At 37.6% G+C, this 23927-nt stretch overlaps 1 protein-coding gene across 1 annotated transcript in view; it reads right to left on the reverse strand.

The window, feature by feature from the left end:
- The window catches only part of CLASP2 (cytoplasmic linker associated protein 2), a 323103-nt gene that overhangs the window by 226733 nt on the left and 72443 nt on the right, over positions 1-23927 (reverse strand). The window contains exon 8 of the mRNA XM_042782017.1: positions 1488-1634. Within this exon, the coding sequence (XP_042637951.1) occupies positions 1488-1634 (147 nt within the window). The remainder of the gene's footprint in view (positions 1-1487; positions 1635-23927) is intronic.

Genomic DNA, 23927 nt, shown 5'->3' on the forward strand with positions numbered 1-23927 from the left:
GTTAAACATTATCACTATGTATTATAATGTTTATCCATTTCAAACGAAATAAGACAATTTCGTGAAATAATAAAACCAGAGATTAGAATCTATAATCCAAAATCAAGAAAAAAAAAAAAAAACCCCACTGAAGGTAGTCATTTGTTACAAAAGAAATCTTAAAATGTCACGTAAGAATGATTAATACAAAATATCATGTAATAGGATATAACTAGTATCTAGATGAGAATATATAACTATAATTTAAAAATAAAGAAAAGAATTAAAATTCAAAACCATTACTCAAAATATCCAGAGAAATAAGTAAGAGAGTTTTATTTCACAGTATGTTAATTATTTATTTATATGCATACACACACATACACTCTACACACAAATATCATACTATCTTGCTAGTTATATGGCATATAAGTAAAGACAGATAAAATATTTAAGATGGTTTTCCTATAATTAGAATATATAATCTGGAAAATAACGTTTGACTGTATAGAAAGAGCAGGGGGACACAAGTCCTCATAGAACCTGGCCAAAATTTATAGTCCATTTTATTTCCTTTTTCTTTTTTTTACTTAAAAAACTGAAGACCAAAAGAGGAAAAATAAAAACTATGAAGACCATGACTTTCCTACCACTTACAGTCAACAAGGAGAAAAATCTGTTCTCCCAATTATCATAGCTAAAACGTAATTTTAAAACAAAAGAAAAGAAGAAACAGACTACTGTCCTTGTAGCATTAAATGTGTACCTTTATTTTTATAGGTTTCATTCCATCAGAGAAACCCAACAACAGAAAACTAACAACTGAAATGCACTCATGGCTTTCAAACTAGTATACAGGGAGAGAAAAAAGAAACATTAAAATTTTAGAAAAATATAAACAATATGCTAGGGAAAAAAAGGTTTTCTATGATGGAAAAACAAACTGTGTCCTATATAATTGCATAAAACTTGCTTTTTTCCTATTAAGTATTAACCAGAAACAATTTTTGAAGCAATTTTACTTGACCACCACCCATCTCCTACTGTGGCAAATATGATTCCATATCCAGTGTATTCAACCATTTTTCAATGTTGGAATATTTAAGACTCACTACTTAGATGAATGTGTAAAAATATAACATAATCCAACATTTCTGCAAAAGCTACGGCACCTAAAATTAACAGCACAATCTGAGAAACCTCCACTACACTTTATTTAAAAAAAAAAAAAAAGCAACAAAAGACAAAACCAAAACCCACTCACTTAAATCTCTCCCTTTAAAAATAGCATCTGAAAAAGACATAATCCCTAGAAAATACAAATTCACATATGTTCTGACAGGATATATTTTCAAAAAGGTACATTTTTCTGTGTGTTGCAAGAGAGGCTCCAGATCTGCAATCTTGCTGCAGTCATGAATAAACATATTTTTCTGAAGTTCTAAGTATGTGTGGCCATATTAAGGGCATGGGCCATGCACATGAGATCTGAAATGGATGCACATTACCTCCAACCTTAGGGCCACCTGCTGAACTAGGCTTCCTTGCACTGTTGACAGGATTTCCGGATGTTTTAGGTGCAGGAACCTTGAAGGCTGAAGCAGCTGATGATGGCCTATTTCCATCCACTGATTCTTCATCATCAAAGCTTTTATCTGCAAAAAAGCATTACAAAATTGTATTTAAGAGAACTAAGCTTTGCTCTATTTTTCTTAAGACTCAAAAATCAAAGCCATATATAAAATCATTTATTAGGAATGACATATAATACAAAATAAAGCTCCTTTGAATAAGCATTGATATATTAGGTAGCACCATATAAAATAACCCTGTGTAATTTAAAATCAGAATGCAGTATTACCATATTTCCTATCTACATATATATTAAGTCAAAACATAAAACAAAACATATTAACTCTAAGGATAGTGAAAAGCATTTTTCATTTTTTTGCTACTCATGGAAGCATTTTCTGCCAGCTCCTCCCATAGTGCATCTTCAAGCACGCCCTGCCTTATTCCTTTACACCCAGATTGTGCAACTTACAATCACAGATCCGTTTGCAAATCAGTCGCCTCATTCCTCTGAAAGCTCTTATTTTCCCTCACCCTAGGATGCTTCCAATAGTTCACATGGCCAAATACAGTAGATTCAATACTAATCAAAGATTCTATCAAAAATAGACAGAAACAACCAGAGAACCACCACTGAGGTTTGTGCCGGCATTTTTCTTTCTCTTCCCTGCCCTAGGTGCTGCAAGAGCCAATCAGCTACAAGGTGACATCATCTTATGGCAGCTACTGCCAGATGAAAGGTAAAAATTCCTCACGCATCTAAAACATTCTCCATGCAGTTACAATCCTTATTCTACATCAAAATTTAAAAGATATTAAATACTAGTGTTAGGTCTGTAAACTTAAATCTGTTTTATTTAATTCATGTGAATATTTATAGATAGAAAAAAGGTTTTATGCAATATACTGCAGGTAGGTTATTATTGCATCAGTAAAGCATGGAATATCACAGTGCTCATTATTGTGTATAATTAACTCTGAACTCTTACAATTTGTTGTTTATTTAGGCCATGGAAACCAAACTGACTTTTATTTTCAGAAATGATTCTACAATGTTCAATAAAGTTCCTTTTACAACACTTATGAATGACCACACTATTATAATTTCCTTGGGTATAAATGAAACACACACACACACACCTCACAAGATGTACGCAGTTTACTCTTGTGACAAGATGTTTTTCTCTAGGACCCTGAACAACCCAACCATGACAAACAAGATGGGAGAGGCAGAGAAGCAGCTTTACCACAGGCTTCAGATCAATATGCCAGAATCTCATCTTTTCTTTCTGCTCCCTTTACCTATGCAAATACTTAAATTATCTGGACTGAAACTGTCCCTCCAAAGGGATGCTTTGAATCCAACTATTAAATATTTTTTAAAGGAAATAAACCAAGGAAGTTTTAATGCTTTCATTTATTGAGGAAAAAAAATCACAGATACCCTAATGTAAAGCCACATTCCATTTCAGCAAGTGTTTTTCTTAAATAGCATAACTCATATGGAATAAAAGTATCTTCTAGTAAAAAAAAAATAATAATAATTTTTTTTTTTAATATCACCTCTATTAGGGAGCCAACATAATGGGCTTAAAATCTGTGTCTTAAATGGACTGTTTCTGTTTAAAACACCATGCAATCCCAAATAAACTTTTTTGTCACCAAGATTTAAAAATAAAAATGCAGCTGAGAGACAGTGTAGACACACAAACCTACAGAAAGGCAATGAAACAGAGAGTAGCCAGAAGTTTCCATGGAAACAGTATTCCATTTCCAAATCAGTTGCCAGTTCCAACACACAAGAATTGAAAGAGTAAACCTCCTTACCATTTAAAAAAAAGAAAGAAAGAAATTAACTCTTAACATTCTCAAACTACTAGGAAATTAATTATTAACTTTATCAAAATAGACCAGAGACAAGTACATAAATCATAACACAGCTAAACGAAATTTTACAAAATGGGTATGCTGATGTGACCAGAATCCAGATTAATAATAATTACCAGCATTGTTCAAACACCCTCATGACTCCCCATTTATTCTCTCCTACCCAAAGCTAACTAGTTTTAACATAGTTGGTTTTGCTCATATTTGAACTTAAAACAGACTCATGCAACATGTACTAACTATACTGTCTAGCTTCTTTTCATTCAATGTTTAAAACATTCATTCATTTTCACTGCTGTATAATTTTTTAGTGTAAAACAATTTGTTAATATCCATTCTACGCTGGATAGACATTTGGGTTGTTTCAATTTGAGGTTATTATAAAATAGTGCTCCTAAGAGGTAAGCAAATAAAGTGAAAGTATTCTAAGGTTTTTAGCATTATTTAAAAAAAAAAACCTCACTGTTGTCAAGTTGGATCCGACTCATAGTGAGCACTCCTTGGGCTTCCGAGGCAGTATCACTACGGAAGTAGACTGCCCAATCTTCCTTTTGAGGAGTGACTTTTGGGTTTGAACTGCCAGCCTTCTGGTTAGCAGTCAAATCCCTCAGGCACTATGCCACCAGAGCTCCCTTAGCATTATTAGGAAGTGGTCAACACAGTAATTTATTTAAGTATTTAGTAAGTCAAGATAAGAGTTATAACCTCTAGGGACAAACCACTGTCACTGAGTTGAACTTGACTCATAATGACCCTACTGGACATAGTAGAACTGCCCCAAAAGGTTTCCAAGGCTGTAAACCTTCATAGAAGCAGACTGCCTCATCTTTCTCCCCCAGAGGAGCTGGTGGGTTCAAACTAGTGATTTTGGTTAGCAGTTGAATGCTTTAACCACTATACGACCAGAGTTCCTTTAACCTCTAGGGTGGCAGTCCTCAAAATGTGTTTCCTAAACCAGTATCTAAGTATCCATCACCTGGCTTCAACACAAACCTAATGAATCAGAAAACTATGCAGATGGGGCTTACAATCTGTGTTTTAACAAGCCCTCTAGGTGATTCTGTTACATAGTCAAGTTTGAGAACCACTGCCCTAGGGCAGAGGTTGACAAACTTCTTCTATAAAGGGCCATATAGCAAATATTTTAGGTTTTGCAGGCCACACAGATACTGTCTCCCTGTGCAACTATTCAATTATGCCACAATCATGAAAGCAGTGATACAAAATACTTAACCAATGGCTGTGGCTGTATTTTGATAAAATTATATTTACAAAAACAGCAGGGCAGTTGGATTCTGGCCTGCAAGCAATAGTTTGTCAACTCTTGCTCTAGGATAACCACTAAAAGAATAGTAAAAGTATATGTAAATAAACTAAAACAAGAGAAATAATACAATAAACATTTTTTGATAATAGAGAAAAAGCAAGAAGACAAAAAGAAGCATAAAATGTGGAGAAGTTGAAAATAAACTATAATAAAATAAACATAAAATCAAATATATCAGTCATTACCTCAAATATAAATGAACTAAATATTCTAAGCAAAAGATCAAGACTAGCAAAAAATATATAGGCTGCTTAATGAGGTACAATTTATAAGGTCACATAAAGGTTAAAAAGTTCCTAGGTGGTACAAACAGTAAATGTGCTTGGCTGGTGGTGTAAGTCCACCCAGAAATGCCTCAGAAGAAAGGCCTGGAGACTTCCAAAAACATCAAGTCACTGAAAATTCTATGGAGGACAGTTCTACTCTAACACACCTAAGGTCACCACGAGTTGTAATCAACTTGACGGCAACTGCTAAAGATTAAAAGTAAGATGATAGAGAAAGGTACACCATGGCAAACACTAAAAAAGAAAGCTTTAAATAAACACATCCATTGCTATCAAGTAAATTCTGACTCATACTGACCCTACAGGACAGAGTAGAACTGGCCCATAAGATTTCTAAGGCCTGTAAATCTTTAAGGAAGCACACTGCCACATCTTCCTCCCACAGAGGTTGGTGGGTTTGAACTGTCAATCTTTCAGTTAGTAGTTGAACCCTTTAACCACTGTGCCACCAGGATTCCTTACTATTTCAAACAAACAGCTTGAAGAAGTATTACCAGAGATAAAGAGAAATGATAATGATAAAGCTACCAACTGGAAGAAATAACAACCCTAAATTTTTATGCACCCAGTAACACAGCTTTAAATACAAAAATTAAAATTTGAAGAACTAAAAGGATAAACAGACAAATTTACAAACGGAGGCAGAAATACATTTTTATCCACTTCTAATAAGGTTGTATTTCTGACGACAAGGTAACAAAATTTATAATTTATCACCACAGGCCCTAAAGTTAAAATGTCTTTTACAATTTATATAGAAGCTATAAATACTCACCAGCCACTCCTCGGAAGGAAGGTTGGGCAATCCTACTTCTGTAGTGATACTGCCTCGGAAACCCAAGGAGGGGTCGCTATGAGTCGGGGCGACTCGACGGCACATAACAACAACAACAACAACATAAATACTCTTGGCTCGAAATGAAACAAAAAACAAACAAACAAAAAACAACACAAACTCACTATCATCTAGTCATTTCCAACTGAGAGTGACCCCCACTGGGTCTGAGGCAGTAAATCTTTACAGAAGTAGATTGCCCTGTCTTACTTCTGTGTAGTGGCTGGTAGGTTTGAACCACCAACCTTCTGGTTAGTAGTCAAATGCCTTAGGCACTGTGCCACCAGAGCTCCTACATTCTTACTGCCAAACTCAATGCCATTGAGGCACTTCTGACTCATAGTGACCTCCACTGGGTAAATAAATCACCCCATCTTCCTTCCACAGAGTGGCTGGTTGGTTTGAACCACTGACCTTCTGGTTAGCAGACGGATGCCTTATCTACTATCCCACCAGGGCTCCTTTTACATTCTTAATAAACTCATTGCCGTCAAGCTGGACCCAACTCACAGCAACCCCTCCTTGGGTTTCTGAGGCAGTATCTCTACAGAAGTAGATTGGCCAGTCTTCCTTCCGAGGAGCGGCTGGTGGGTTTGAAACTTCAGCCTTCTGGTTAGCAGTCAAATGCATTCTTAATAGGTGTAATAAATATCAGAACAAGCTTCAATTACTTTTCTCCCTAGGACCTATCACCTCCTGAAATAACAGGCACTGACTTTTATCAGAGAATTACATACTTCTTAAAGGCATGACCTTTTCATTGGTCATGCTGTAACCCCTTTACCTAGAATAATCCCAGGATAAGCATCATAGCCAACTAACTCTTGTCCCTGCTCCCCACTTCTGCCTCTCTAGAGTTCATTTTCAACACAGCATCCCAAGATGAACAGCCATTTCACATCACTGCTTAAAACCCTCTTTATGACTCCATATAAAGGCATATAAGGACTCTAGTATCTTAAATATCTTAGAAATCCCATAGGTCTCTCTAACTTCATCTCCTACTCTTTCTGCTATACCCATTCTTCTGGGCTAAAGTAGATTGCCCCGTCTTACTTCAGTGGAGTGGCTCATGGGTTTGAACCACCAACCTTCTGGTTAGTAGTCAAATGCCTTAGGCACTGTGCCACCAGAGCTTCTACATTCTTACTGCCAAACTCAATGCCATCGAGGCACTTCTGACTCCTTGCTGTGACTCATGCCTTGTACTTGTTCCCTCTTTCTAGAATACTGATCCTCTCCATATCAGCACTGCTAGTTCACTCACCTCCTTCAGATCTTTATTCAACTGTTATCTTCTTAATGAGGTCTTCTCTGGACACTAAAACTGCAAACTTCCTAAGACTTTGACAATCCTGATCTATCCAATTCTACCCCTTGTTTTATTTTTCTCTCTAGCACTTACCATCTACACATTTTATTTTATTTTATTTTTTTGGTTTATCTGTGTCCTCGCACTGAAATGTGTGATCCAGTGGTGGAGACTTCTATTTTGCCCATATCCCCAATATCTGGAACAATGCCCAGAACAACACATATCTTACTAGGGAGACTTCAGGTCTCTAGTATAAGCATTAATAGGTTATTTGAAACAAAACTCTGAAGACAACTATAAACACTGGATAAAAAGCATATTTTTAAAAACCTCCTTAGAAATAGTGAACAGCTCAAAGGATCACAAGAAACGTAAGAATAAAACCGGTATATCTGAACTTCTATTCTGAAGTATTTGTGGGGGCAAAGGAACAGATTTCAAAACCTACCTAAGGGGCAGTCTAACTGGAGACTCTTCCCACCAAAAGCTGTTACATCAAACTACTATATCCTCAAGGTTACAGTGAACCAAAACTAAGCCCTTACTACAATCTGTTCAAACTTTTCTCAAAAGACAGCAACAAAGAAGTAAATCAAATGGATATGTCATTAGGATCAATTACTTAGGCAGTCCAGAGACTCAAGATTTTAAACTCAGTGAGTTCATACTAGTAATACTACCAAGCAACAGACAAAGCAAATGAAAAATCTCTCTGGAAAAAGGTCTCTGGTTTCAAATCATACCACAAATAATTTTCCAAAGGTTACCAAGAATAACAGGAAACAAGATACCATGAGCAAGAACAAACAGAAAGAAGTAGACAATAGAAATAGATCTACTTCAAATCCCAGAATTATCAGATATAGACTATAAAATGCTCAAGCTTGAAAATAACTTCAGGGATCAGAAGGATTGTAAAAAGTCACACAAACTTCAAAAATAACCAAATTGAAATTCTAGAAATGAAAATAATAATGATGTTCTGGTTACCTAGTACCACTCTGACAAGAATATACCACAAATGGGATGGCTTAAAAAACAGGATTTTATTCTTATAATTTGGAGGCTTTATATCCAAGTTCAAAGTACCAAGCTCTAGGGTCTGAAAGCCCCTCAACCTTGGGGTCCAGCTCTGCCTCTAGCTCCCAGCCCACTAAAGCTAGAGGCTTTCCTTCACTCAGACAGCTGCTGGCTGCTGAGGCTTGTCAAGGTTGACAAGTAAAAAGGCACAGTCCCGATGTTACCAAACCACACAACAGGTCATTCATTCATTCAAGTCCATTGTTAGTCGCAAGGTTGGCAGAGCATGGCAGCCTGCTGAACAACAATGACATGGCTACATGAAGTGCCCAAGTGTGCACTAAACTAGAGACCATTCCCCAAGGCTTCTGATTATATACAGGACACACAGCTGAGACATTCTCTAAGGCAGCTACTCAGCTGTTTACAGTAGATTCTACCATGGAGTTGATTACCAGTCTCATCATGGGGAATAGTACTACATCCAGCTGCCCAGCCAAGTTGACACACAAACTTAACTACCACAAATAATAACTGAAATTTAAATTCAGTGGCCAGTAACAGCTCAAGGGATCACTAGAGAAGTGGAAAATAAATCAGTAGAAATCACCTAGGATGAAAATAGTTGTTGTTTTTCTGTGCCATCGAGTCGGACCTGACTCACAGAAACCTCTCCTTGGGTTTCCAAGGCAGTATCACTATGGAAGTAGATTGCCCCATCTTCCTCCCGAGGAGTGGCTGGTGGGTTTGGACCGTCAGCCTTCTGGTTAGCAGCTACCAGAGCTCCTAGGATGATAATAGTAGGTACTCTAATATTTACTAAACAAACAAAAGAAGGATCAAACACAGAAACCAAACGGTAAATTATGACCATGCTGAAACTTCTGTTCTCAATCTAATGTCTCAAAAAGATAATACTATGGTTGGGTAAGGAAGATGAAGATGACAAACATTATATGTGAACAGCTGTATGGAAAGTGAATTTGCTCGGTAAATCTTCACCCAAATCACACACACACACACACACACACACAAAAGTAATTAGGACAGAAACTAATAAAATGAGCAGGCTACAGTAGCTATTTTTATCATGGAGACAAGAAAAGAGAGGAAGAAGAAAAAGATCAGGGGATGAGATAGAGATGAAGGAAAAGAGGAAGAGAGGAAATGGAGAGTAGGAAGACGTGATAGAGACAGGGGAGGAGGAGGAGATGGAGGAGAAAGATATGAGGGAGAGAGAGGGAAGAAGGAAATAAAAATAGGGGAGGAGATGTAAATAGACAAGGCAGAGGAGATGAAAGAAGAAGAGATGAGAGTAGAAGAGGAGACAAGAGAGAGCAGAAGAGGAGGAAGAGATAGAGAAGAGGAAATACAGATTAAAAGAAAGGAGACAGAAAAACATGAGGAGGAAAAGGGAGACAAAAACAGGGTAGAAAGAAAGAGAGAGGGGCAAGCAGAAAGAAAGGGGAAGAAAAAAATGTCCAAGTAAGAGCCCTGGCTCTTTTACTAATTTTTATTAGCTTCATGTAACACTTAGAAACCATCCTCTGCAAGCACTAAGATGAAACAGGCCCACAACTGCATAACTGCATGTTTGAAATAAAAAAAAACTCGGAAAATCAAGTTTTTCTTTCTGTTCTGTTTCATCTTTTTAAATTCATTTGGTAGCAACATCTGAACTCAGTATATGGCAAAACACGATATGAACTAGCATGAGGCTATTAATGGTCTTAATTTGGTCTACTGAGTGTAAATTTTCATTAATTGCAGAAATATTTATGTGACTCATTAGAGTGCCTGCTCTAGATCTGGCTGGGGTTGTTACATAATATATGGTATATGACCATATGCATATCTAAAATCTGAAATACACTGAATTCTAAAGTTCTTGAACCGCCCCCCCCCCACTAAAGATTTCAGATAAGGAGTTTGGGATCTGTTACCTCCATCAAATCCCTTTCCCTCCCCCAAGTATTTGAATCAAATAGCTTTTTAAACTTTCCACTTCACTTTTATAGGTATATGTATTCTAAAACCTGAAATTTCTGCTTCTGGGTTCATATAAAGGATGAAAAATGGCTCCATCTTACATGGCAGACAAAAAAGCAAGTGAAAAGTTTATGCCATTTCTCATAGAAAAGAAATGAATTTTGTGTGGATTTTCTTAAGTAGAAGAAACTAATGAGAAGAACTCTCAACATCATAGCTTCTCATGCACAAAATATACTTTATTTCCTACCTGTGCTGCCCCTTAGGCTTCCTAGAAGCCCCCTCCCAGGTGGCACAGGTGAGAAGAGGGCAGGCTATCTGGGAGGAGGTGGGGCCAGTAGTGAATGGCCAGTGGTAGATTGCAGTTCAAGGTCAAAAGCAGGTGACAGGCCTTGCCTTCACAGCCTTGAAGAAAGCTCTAAACTGCTAATTCTCATGGAGACATGGGAGCAGAGGAGGGGCAGGGTCGCCCAACAAGAACCACAGGATGCTTGGGTGAGGGGCCAGCAGTGGGAACCAGTGGGAGTGTGCACCCTTCTGTGGCATTCAAGTCCCTGCCTGTGGACAGAGAGCCCCTTGCTTCTACAAAGCCAGCAAGGGCATTTGGGGGCCATTAAGGGGATGAGCAAAGGACAACAATCCTAAAAATACAGTGAAGATGTAGGAGAGGTAGGGGAACCTGGGGACGGGACAGTGCCTAGGCCACCCTGGCTCTGGGAAGACAGAGTAGCCCTCCCCTATAGGTGGTGGTGGGGGTTAAGTTCTCCTGAGGAAACATGAGGCAGGAGAAGGAGAAGGAAGTGGTTTCAGGTGATCTCAGCAGGAGCTTGGCAGGATGTTTACTGTACAGATAGGTGAGGAGATGAGGTGATGTGGTCATCCTCCATGCTCACATAACAGTGACTTTCACATAACAACCTGGCCTTCAGAACCTAACCATGTTGATAAGTGAGGAGTAGGTATACTACAACAACCTCCTGATGTCCTTGCTTCCATTCTTGGCCTCCTTACAAATCCATTTCCATAAAGCAGTCAACTCAATTTTCTTAAAACCTAATTTGGTTCAAAACAGCCAAAGCAATCTTCAAAAGGGGCCCACTAAGAGGACTCATAGTGACTGATCTCAAAACATATTACAAAGCTACAGTAATCCAAAGTCTAGTACTGGTATCATTAGACAGACATAGAAAACAATGGAATAGAACTGAGAGTAGAAAAATAAACCCATACATCTACTGTCAATTAATTTTTGACAAGGGTGCTAGGTCCAGGTCCACCCAATGGAGAAAATAGCAGTTTTAAGAAATAATAGTCCTTTTAAGAAATGGTGCTGGGACACTGGATTTCCACAAACAAAAGAATGAACCTGCACCCACACTTAATATCATGTATGAAAACTACCTCAAAATGTATGAAAGACCTAAATGTAAGAACTAAAACCATAAAACTCTTAAGAAGAAAACATAGAGGTAAAGCTTCAGGACCTACTTTTTAACAATGGATTCTTACACAGAACACCAAAAGAGTGAGTAACAAAAGACATAAATGAGACCTCCTGAAAATTAAAAACTTTTACTAATCAAAGGATCTTACCAACAAAGTGAGAGTCAACCCTACAGATTGGGAGAAAATTCTGGGACACCATATAGCTGATATATATATATATATACATACAGATAGATAGATAATATATAGATATAGATATATGGTTATATAAAAAGATATGGATATACAGATATCTAAATATATAAAGACATACGGTTATATATAAAGATATGGATATATAGATTCATCTTTATATATAGACATGGATATATATGTATCTATATATCCATGTCTTTATGTATAACCATATATCTTTATATATCCAAAACATATAAAGAATTCCTACAATTTAACAACAAAAAGCCAAAAAGTCCAATCAAAAAACAAGCAAGGAACTTGAACAGATATTTCACCAAAGAAATCAATATGGTCAACAAGCACATGAAAAGATGATCATTTAGGGAAATGTAAATCAAAACAATAAGATATCACTTCACATCCACTAAGATGGCTATGAATGGCATGGCATTCATCATCACAAAGAATGTTTCAAGATCTATCCTGAAGTACAATGCTATCAGTGACAGAATAATATTCACATGCCTACAAGGAAAGCTAGTTAATACTACTATTACTCAAGTTTAAACATCAACTACCAAAGCCAAAGATGAGGAAATTGAAGATTTTTACCAACTTCTGCCGTCTGAAATTGACCAAACATGCAATCAAGATGTGCTGATTATCACTGGTGACTAGAACGCAAAAGTTGGAAACAAAAAAGAATCACTGGGAGTTGGAAAATTTGGCCTTGGAGATAGAAATAATGCTGGAGATCTAATGATAGAATTTTCCAAGACCAATGACTTACTCATTGCAAATACCTCTTTTCAACAAAACAAATGGCGGCTTCACACGTGGACTTCGTCAGATGGCATACACAGGAATCAGACTGACTACATCTGTGGCAAGAGGTGATGGAAAAACTCAGTATCTTCAGCCAAAAGAAGGCCAGGAGCTGACTGTGGAACAGAACATCAACTGCTCATTTGCAAGTTGAAGTTGAAGACAATTAAAACAAGTTGATGAGAGCCAAAACATGACCTTGATTATATCCCTCCTGAATGTAGAGACCATTTAAAGAATAGATTTGATGCAAAGAACACCAATGACCAAAAACCAGAGGAATCATGGGATGAGATCAAGAACATCATCCATGAGGAAAGCAGAAGACCATTAAAAAGACAGGAAAGGAAGAAAAGACCAAAGTGGATGTCAGAAGAGACTCTGAAACCTGCCCTTGAACAGAGAGCAGCTAAAGCAAAAGGAAGAAATGACAAGATAAAGGAGATAAACAGAAGATTTCAAAGAGCAGTTCCAGAAGACAAAGTCAATTATTATAATGAAATGTGAAAAGACATGGAGTTGGAAAGCCAAAAGGGAAGAACATGCTTAGCATTTCTCAAGCTGAAAGAACTAAAGAGGAAATTTAAGCTTCAAGTTGCAATACAGAAAGATTCTATGGGAAATATATTGAATGATGCAGTACACATCAAAAGAAGATGGAAGAAACACACAGAGTCACTATACCAAAAAGAACTGATTGATGTTCATCCATTTTAGGAGGTAGCATATGATTAAAAAATCAATGGTATTGAAGGAAGAAGTTGAAGCTGCACTGAGGAAAGTGGAGAAAAACAAAGCTCCAAGAATTGACAGAATACCCAGTGAGATGTATCAACAAATGGATGCCCCACTGGAGGCACTCACTCGGCTATGCCAAGACATCTAGAAGACAACTACCTGGAAAAGATTCATATTTGTACCTATTCCAAAGAAAGGTGATCCCACAGAATGTGGAAATAATCAAACAATATCATTAATATCACATGCAAGTAAAATCATACTGAAGATAATTCAAAAACAGTTACAGCAGTATACTAACAGAGAACTTCCAGAAATGGAAGCTGGATTCTAAAGAGGACAAGGAATGACAGATATCATTGCTGATGTCATGGCTAAAAGCAAAGAATACCAGAAAGATGTTTACTTGTGTTTTATTGACTACGCAAAGGCATTCGATTGTGTGGATCATAACAAATTATAGATAACATTGACAAGAATGGAAATCCCAGAACATTTAATTGTACTCATGAAGAACTTGTACATAGACCAGAGGCTATTGCTCGAACAGAACAAGGGGACAATGTATGGTTTAAAATCAAGAGGGGAGTGCATCAGGGCTGTATCCTTTCACCACACTTATTCAATCTGTATGCTGAACAAATAATCTGAGAACCTGGACTATTTGAAGAACATGGCATCAGGATTGGAGGAAGACTCATTAACAACCTGTGTTATACAGATGACACAACTCTGCTTGCTGAAAGTGAGGATGACTTGAAACACTTACTGATGAAGACTGAAGACTACAGTCTGCAGTATGGATTATATCTGAATATAAAGAAAACAAAAATCCTCACAATAGGACCAACAAGTAGCATCATGATAAATGGAGAAAAGATTGGCCAACTGACTGGAAAAGATTCATATCTATACCCATTCCAACTATCTCATTATTCAACATTTGCATTTATGACAATAGTTTTTTTTTTTTTTTTATTTTTAAACACTACTACTCACCTATTTTGTGCATTAATGATGTTTAAGTTTGGCAGTAACAAAAGCTGAGGTACCTGGCTGAGTCCCTAACTGATGGACCTGTGTGCACATAAAAAGGAAGTTTGTATTACATAGTAATTCATCACCCAAGAGGGGAGAGGAGATGTGTTCTCCCAAAGAATTCATATTACTTGGTTCTACAATCAACACCAACGGAAGCAACAGTCAAGATATCGTATGGCACTGGCAAATCTGCTGCAAAGGACCTCTTTCAAGTGATGAAGAGCAAAGATGTTGCCTTGAAAACTAGGGTGTGCTCAACACAAGCCATGGTATTTTCAATCACCTCATATGCATGTGAGAGCTGGGCAATGAAAAAGGAAGACCGAAGAAGAGTCAATTCTTTTGAGTTGTGGTGTTGGTGAAGAATGCTGAAAGTACCATGGACTGCTAAAAGAACTACAAATCTGTCCTGGAAGAAGTGCAGCTGGAATGCTCCTTGGAAGCAAGAATGGCTAGACTTCGTCTTATCTACTTCGGTCATGTTATCAGAAGGGATCATTCCCTGGAGAAGGATATCATGCTTGGCAAAGTGGAGGGACAACAAAAAAAGGGGAAGGCCCTCAATGAGATGGATTGACACATGGCTGCAACGATGGGTTTGGGTATGGCAAAGATTGTGGGGCTGGCACAAGATCAGGCAGTGTTTCGTTCTGCTGTGCGTGAGGTTGCTATGGGTCGGAGACAACTTTATGGCACCTAATGGCACCTAACTACAACAACTTGCCTGCTAACCAGAAGGCTGGCAGTTCAAACCCACCAGCCACTCCTCGGATGAAAGGTTGGGCAATCCTACTTCCGTAGTGATACTGCCTCGGAAACCCAAGGAGGGGTCGCTATGAGTCAGGGCTGACTCGACGGCACATAACAACACAACAACTACAACAAGAAGATGGGTATAACTGGAAAACAATAGGTGTTAGCAAGGATGTTCAGAAACTGGAATCCTCATCCATTGCTGGTGGGACTGTAAAATGTTATAGTCACTATGGAAATGAGTTTGGTGGTTCCTCAAAAAGCTAAAAATAGCATTACATGTGAACCAGCAATTCTATTCCTAGGTTCACACCCCAAAGAAGTAAAAACAGGAATGCAAAGAGATACTTGTACAACAACGGTCACTGTGACACTACTCACAATAGCCAAAAGGTAGAAATAGGTGAAATGACCATCAACAGATGAGCAGATAAACAAAATGTGATAAAAACATACATTATGATATTACTTAGTAATAAAAAGAAATACAATTTTGATACATGTCACAACATGGATAAACCCTGAAAATATTATGATGTGTGAAATAAGTCAGACACAGATGGACAAATACTATATGATCCTACCAATATGAAATATCTAGAATAGATTTGTTTATAAAGACCAATGTTTATTAGTGGTTCCAAGGACAGATTAAAGAAAAGGGAAGAGAGGTACTCATTTGATAGGGACAGTGAGTTTCTGTTAAGGGTGATGGAACAATTTGGAGGTGGATAATGGTTATGGTTGCACAACATAAAAGCATAATGAATATCACTAAAATGTGCATATAAAGAATGTTGAAATGCAAGTATTCTGTTATATAAATAATTGCCATCATTTTTTTCAAAAAGTATTTTGCACCAATGTCTCCCAAAACCATTAACTAAAAGCCTGATGGGGACTCAATAAATTATGGATCACATCTGAATCGACTGATGAACAGTAATATCACAAAGAAAAACAATCAGAAATACACAATGTTATATTATAAGAGGTGCTATACAGTCAGCTCTGATTCACAGCAACCCTATGTTCAACAGAATTAAACAGTCCTGTGTCATCGTCACAATGTCCCTATGCTTGACCCCACTGTTGAAGCCATGCCAACCAATCTCATTGACAAGTGTTCCCCCTTTTCCCTGACTCTTTCTATACTTTACTAAGAAAGACATCCTTCTCCAGGGATTGAACAGATTTGTTCATTCTTCTGGCAGAACATGGTATTTTCAGTATTCTTCATCAACACCGTGATTCAAATGCATCAATTCTTCCACAGTCTTCCTTATTCACTGTCCACCACTCACATATGATGCCATTGAAAATACTATGGCATGGCTCAGGTACACCTTACTCTCCACAGTGTCATCTTTGCTCTTAAACACTTTAAAGACATCTTCCTAGCAGATCTGCAGTATGTCATTTTATTTCTTCTTGACTCCTGATTCCACAGGTGTTGACTGTGAATCCAAGTAAAATGAAATCCTTGACAACTTTTCTTCTTTTATCATGCTGTTGCTTATTGGTCCAATTGCGAGCATTTTTGTTTTCTTTATTTTGAGGTGCAACTATGAGGAAGACGATAGTCTTTGATCTACATCAGTGTTTCAAGTCTTCTTCACTTTCAGAAAACAAGGCTGTGTCATCTGCATTATCACAAGTTGTTAATGAGCCTCCCTCCAATCCTGATGCTGCATTCTTCTTCATATAGTCCAGTTTCTCAGATTATCTGCTCAGTACACAGAATGAATAAAAATGATCAAATCATACAACCTTGATGCAGACCTCTCCTGACTTTAAACTACACAGTATACCCTTGTTCTGTTAGAATGACTGCCTCTTGATCTATATATAGCTTCCTCATGAGCACAATTAAATGTTCTGGAATTCTCATTCTTCTCAATGTTATCTATAATTTGTTGTGATTCACACAGTCAAATGCCTTTGCACAGTCAATAACATACAGGTAAAAATAATTCCAGTATTCTCTATTTTCAGCCACAATCCATCTGACATCAGCCATGATAAACCTTCATTCCACATCCTCTTCTGAAGCCAGCCTGAATTTGGCCATTCCATTTTGGTCTTCAATTCCCTTCCTATTTTTTTTTAACATGCTTTTGCTTTTTTCATGTATGATGTCATTGATATCATCCCACAGTAGTATTGCTACAACCATTCTTGAAATATTTTCAGCAGAATACTACTTGTGTGTGATATTAAATAATATTGTTCAGTAATTTCTGCATTCTGTTGGATCATCTTTCTTTGTAATGGGCACAAATATCGGTCTCTTCCAGTCAGTTGGCCAGGTAGCTGTCTTCCCAATTTCCTGTCATAAATGAGTGTGCACCTTCAGCACTGCATCCATTTGTTGAAGCATCAGAACTGGTGCTTCATTAATTGCAGAAGCCTTGTTTTTCACAAATTCCTTCAGTGCACCTGGGATTTCCTCCTTTAATACCATTAGTTCTTGATCATATGGGACCTCCAGAAATGGTTGAATGTTGACCAATTCTTTTTGGTACAGTGACTTTGTATATTCCTTCTATCCACTTTTGATATTTCCTGCATCATTCAATATATTGCCCAAAGAATTCTTCAACAGTGCAACTCAAGGCTTGATTTTCTTCTTCACTTCTTTCAGCTTGAGAATGCCATACCCCTTTGATATTCCAACTCCAGATCTTTGCACATTTCATTATGGTACTTTACTTTGTCCTCTCCAGCTGCCCTTCAAAATCTATTCAGCTCTTTTACTTCATCATTTCTTCTATTTGCTTTAGTTACGATCTCTTCAATAGGATGTCTTCTGACATTCATTTTGGTCTTCCTTTTCTGTCCTATCTTTTCAATGTCCTTTTGCTTTCTTCATGTATGATGCTGTTAGCATCCCACAACTCATGTGGTCTTTGGTTACCGGTGTTCAATGCACCAAGTCTATTCTTCAGATGGTCTCTAAAATGACCACTACCAGTCCATTTCAGCTCACTAATGGCTAGGAAATTGATCTTCATGCATTCCATTTCATTTTTTTTTTACAACTTCCAATATTCCTAGATTCATACTGTAAAATTCCATACAATACTGCCTATGAAAATTTCTTAACAAAAACACCAAAAAAAAAAAAAAAAAATCAAAAATGCTTCTAATCAAACTACTAAAACAATTTTCACAAAACACAGGGGATACAGAAATATTAATAAGCAAAATGGAAACACACCATGACAATGCAATAAACAAAAGCTAGCATGGGGGGAAAAGTTATCTGACAGATGACCTCTTTCTTCAGCAAATAAATGGCAAGGGGAGGAAAGAGAAAGAGAGAAAAAAATTGTTATAGACGAATAGAGCCTTAAGAGATATATCAACCAATTGCAAAGTTGATTAAAGAAAATGGTTTAAAAAATATTTATGAACTGAGGGAAGCCCAACACTGATAATTTGATACTAAGAATATTTGATATTCTATGTTCATCTTTTATTATGTGTGAAAATGTTACTGTGATTGTATTTTAAAAAGATGCTTTATTTTATATATAGATATGGGTGCATGCATGTGCACTTACACACACATATCAGCAGGATGAAGGTCTGGGAAGGATGGGGTTGGGATACAGACAGATAATGATTGCCCATGTACTGATAATTTGTTGAAAGTGGATGATGAGTGGATCATGGAGGTTTATTGTACCATTTTCTATTTCAGAGAATGTTTGAAATTTTTCCTTAAAAGTATTATAAAAATTTGAAATGTTTATTCTTTTGTGTAAAAAATCACAATGGAATCTCAACAAAATGATAAACAACATCATGACAGCAAAGAAAATGAGGAAGGGACAGAAAGGAGGTCAAATCAGCTCCTAAAAGATTATAGCAAATACGAAAAAGACACAGATAAAGAGGATGAAAGATTACTGAAGAATAGTACCTCAGCAAAATTGTACGTTAGAATTCTTAGAAGGGAATTAAAACAAGAAAGAGAAATGATCTATCTTGTAGAATAACAGAAAAGTGACAATTTCTGAGCCATCAATTATAGGAATGCGTAACAAGAACATCTAAAAATCTATGGAATGACTTCATCATTCAGCTCTTCCCCACTCAACACGCTCAACATTTTACACACAAATGTACACGTGTGCCAATACACACATGCATGCACATGTACAGACACATAATCTTCTGTGAAAATGGAACCATAAGAAAAAGAAAACAAAATTGGGGAACATTTAAACTTTAGTTGCCAAAATTAAAATTTAACAGAACTATTGGAAATTATGACAAAAAAAAATTGAGAGTCTCCAGAAAACAGACTAAAAAAAGAAAGGTGTAAAACCTAAGAAAGACAAAACATAAAAGGAACAATGGATCAATCTAAGAAGTTCAATATTAACCAAATAAGAGTTCCATATGGAGAGGCTAAAGCTAATGGAGAGAAGAAACTTAACAAAAGAGTATGGTTAATATGTATCTTGAGTTTATTTAGGTTTCTAAAGTTTGGTTCAAACCCCTAGCCACTCCTCAGAAGGAAGGTTGGGCAATCTACTTCCATAGTTGATACTGTCTTGGAAACCGAAGGAAATGTTGCTATGAGTCGGGTCCAACTCGACAGCACTTACAACAACAACACCCCCCCATTAGTGAAATTGGTCTGTTTGGGTGGGAGTGCACATGTGTATGTGGTGTATTCTGTCACGGTTTTAGCATTACGGGGTGATTCTTTGGTACAAAACAATTGGGAAAGGTCTCATGTTTGAATATTCTGTAGCAATTTAAATACTATTGGACATGCCTGCCTGCATATCCTCCCCTAAGACATATAGCACAGAACTATTTTTAAAGGCAGTTATTTTAGAATGACTGGGCAATCTACTTCTGGAGAGATACCACCTCGGAAACCCAAGGAGGGGTCAATATCAGTCAGAACCAACTTGATGGCAGTGAGTTTGGTTTATTGAAGAGTTTCAGTTTTGCATTGTTCCACCTCCTTCTTTGGCGAGTAGTGACTGGGATCTTAAAAGCTAGCAAACTGCCATCTAGATGCAACGACGGGTCTCTCCTCGTCAAGAGCAAAGAAGAAGAAAACCAAAATTAATGGAAACAATCAGTCCTCGCGACTGGTACACCATTCGATCTGCAACCTATACAACTATGAGACCAGAAGAACTAGATGGTGCCTGCTACCACTGCCATACACTTGGAAGGGATGTAGGAGATCCTGCATAGACAGGGAGAACAATGTGGAACAAAACTCAAAATCATTTGGAGGCAAAAAAAAAAAAAAAAGAAGGTGGGGACCAGGTTTGCTGGTCCAATAGAGCCTGGTGGAACCACTGAGACTATGGCCCCTAGCTGCCCTTCAGGTCTGGAATTGAACCCACACCTGTGGCTTCCAGCCAAACAAAGGACAGGCATGTGAGTTAAACATTTACCTCAAGTAGACACACACCCTGGAGAGAACAATCATGGGAGAAAGTAGGGCTGCTTATGCACAGGAAGACAGCTCAGGGGGCAGGAGAGTATGGAGGGATGGACACTGGGAAGAGGTAACTATGGGGAGGAGGTTGGAGGGGAGCTGTTGCATTGTTGTAAACTGTGGTCAATGACATGAGACAAAGTATATGTGAACTGCTATATGGAAAGTGAATTTGCTCTGTAAACCTTCACCCAAATCACAATAAAAAAATAAAAAATAATAAAAGAAAATATCCTCTTCCATTTGGTTGACAGTAGTAGCCGAGCACTATCTATTTCTTCGGGTCTTATAGTCGTATAGGCTGCATATCAGATTGTGTACCAGACGCTAGGACTAATTGTTTCTATGAATTTCTGGTTTTCTTCATTCTTCTTGGCTCTGGACGAGGAGAGACCCATCGTTGCATCTAGATGGCAGCTTGCAAGCTTTTAAGATCTCAGTCGCTACTCGCCACAGTAGGAGATGGAACAATGTTTTGAGTAGTATGTTATGCCAATTGAGCTTGATGTCCTCTGTGACTATGGTCCCGAGCCCACAGGTTCAACTACTCGGTCCCTCTGTAGCTGGAAGTGACCAAGCAGTGACTACAACCTTGCCCCTTGTCAGCCCGTTTATATACCTGGGAATTCAGATCATACACATAAAGTTATTGGACCACTGTCTGTCAACCCTATACATATTCTTGGGTGCACTCTCCACTTCATATGCATATCTAATATTTCAGCCTGTCCACCCATCTATCCACCCATATACCCGTGTTTGCCTTCACTGACCATGCCATACTATATGTGCAAAAGGGTTCATCTTTGTTGTCTGTACTTCCCAAGTACCTCTCTATGTCTTTCTCTTCCTCAATGCCACCATATTGATCACTCACATTTGGTGATACCGCCTTGGAAACCCAAGGAGTGGTCATTATGAGTCAGAACCGATTTGATGGCAGTGAGTTTGGTTTATTGAAGAGTTTCAGTTTTGTTATTTTCCTCAAATATGTTTTGGTAATGTGCTTTAAAAAAAATAAAAGAGGCATCCTTTTCATCCATATTTTCAACTCTTAGCATGTTTTTTTAAATAGCAGATTTAAAGAGTTATAATACACATACCTTAAATTTACATATCTAAAGCACACAATCCAATGACTTTTATTCCTTTGTCTATCTCATGTTGTTTAACCATCACAAGGAATTTCAGAATATTTTCTATCACTCAAATAAGAAACCCCAGCCGTTCAGATGGCAGAACAGGCACCAAGACTGCACAGACCCTCTTCAACAAAGAAAAGGGGAACCAATTAACACAGATACAGAAGAAAATCCTGGCCCCTGAGCCTTGAAGATAAAGAAGTGCACTAAACTCCAACTAGCAGAAGAATTTGCATGAAAACACCAAAAAAAAGGAGACATATGGATCTGCGGTCTGACAGCGATCCTGACAGCACAGACAGCTTGGATATGGCTGAGTGGTGGTAGAACGTAAGAATTAACCTAAAAATCAGCCCTGCTAGCCAAGGACTGCACGGAGGACTGCTCTGGTGGTTGGGGAATAAAAGGGGAAGCAGCAAAGAGAAAGGTGGGATGAGTTGTGGACTTTTCTCTGTACGGAGGGCATCGCCATTTTGAACGTTTACAAGTGGATTGACCATTTTGGATATTTAAAATTGACAGCATTCTCCCAGATTCCTAAGACTTAAGAACAGGCTCCATTTCCTGGGAATCCCAAGGACATAAAGGACACAGACTTCTGGAAAGGTATGAAATTTTCCTTATCATTCTTATACCCCACACCCTCTTGGTGAACACAGGTGCAACCATCTCTCACTCCCACCCATTTTCTGGGCTGACAGGAATTCCATCCCAGTATGTGTGCTCAGACAAGAGTGGGTGTGCTGTTGTGCCCTGCCTCAATTTTTTTTTTTTCTGTTTTCTGTTTTTTAGTTTGTGTGTTTTTGTTCGTTTTAAAATTACTATTATTATCATTACTTTTCTTCTTTTTACTATTATTCTTTATTCTTCCCAGATTCTAGTTTTCAGTGTTTTTTTTTTTTTTTCTTTTCCCTATCCCTGGTTGCAATTTCTTTTTTCTTTCGCATGGTTAACCACATTCCTTGTTTTTCTTTATATATTTCTCTCATTTTCTTCCTTCATTATTCTCCTTCTCTAACTTTTCTCTCTTATTGCCCTCTCCCCAGATACTGCAGGGGTTTTTTAGTTCCCTTCTTTCTCCCTTTTGTGGTTACTGTTCCTGTGTGATTACACGGTGCATTTTTTGTCCATTTGCTTTTACTTTTTTGATGGTTGTTATTTTTGTCTGAGTGGAAGACAGGAACAGCCACCATATGACACAACTACACTCACACATCCTGAAGCCTCACTTACTGAGTGAGAGCTACCACTTCTTTCTCTACCAATGGGCCAAAGATAAACCACCACCAAGAAGATCCTGACTCACCCTTGGTTGCTCTTCACTGTTAACAGAGATATAAATATAACAATGCCACAATGTCTCAGAGAAAACAGACTATCACAGTCCACACAAAGCAGCAAGATAAAGTGGTAGAAACAAGGGAGAAGGATACAGAAGCAGAACACATCCCTGAGGAAGAAGTAGCATGGAACTCTCTGATAAGGAATTCAAAAGAATTACCTTTAGGTATCTTCAAAGGATTGAGAGACAGACCAAGGAAAACACAGACAAAACCCTAGATAAATTTTGGAAGAAAATACAAGAACAAAATGACAAAATAAAGGAAAAATAGAAATGATTCTAAATCTACAGATAGAAATCCAGGAGATTAATACTAAATTGACAGAAATAGATAACACATTGGAAGGGCAAAGGAGAAGAATTAATGCAATGGAAGACAGAATAAATGAGAATGAAGACGAATCCATGAATACTTCTTTGGAAAGGGATCAATCACAAAAAATATATATCAAAAAAAATTTTTTTTTAAATGAAGAAAGCCTAAGGTTCATGTGGGATACCATCGAAAGGAATAACCTACATGTCATTGGAATTCCAGAACAGGTAGAGAAAAAGGAAACCACTGAGAAAACTGTCCAAGATTTGTTGGAGAACTTCCCTGATATGAATGAAAGATGAGAATATATCCACTCAGGAAATCCAATGAAACCCAAACAGGATAGACCCCCCCAAAAAAACGACCAAGACATATCATCATCAAACTCACCAAAACCAAAGACAAAGAAAGAATCCTGAAAGCAGCATGGGAAAAACAAAAAGTTACTTACAAAGGACAA

This window comes from Orycteropus afer, unplaced genomic scaffold (genome assembly GCF_000298275.1).
Source record: "Orycteropus afer afer isolate SDZICR_OR568_19922 unplaced genomic scaffold, OryAfe1.0 scaffold00218, whole genome shotgun sequence".
In the NCBI taxonomy this organism is placed as follows: Eukaryota; Metazoa; Chordata; class Mammalia; order Tubulidentata; family Orycteropodidae; genus Orycteropus; species Orycteropus afer.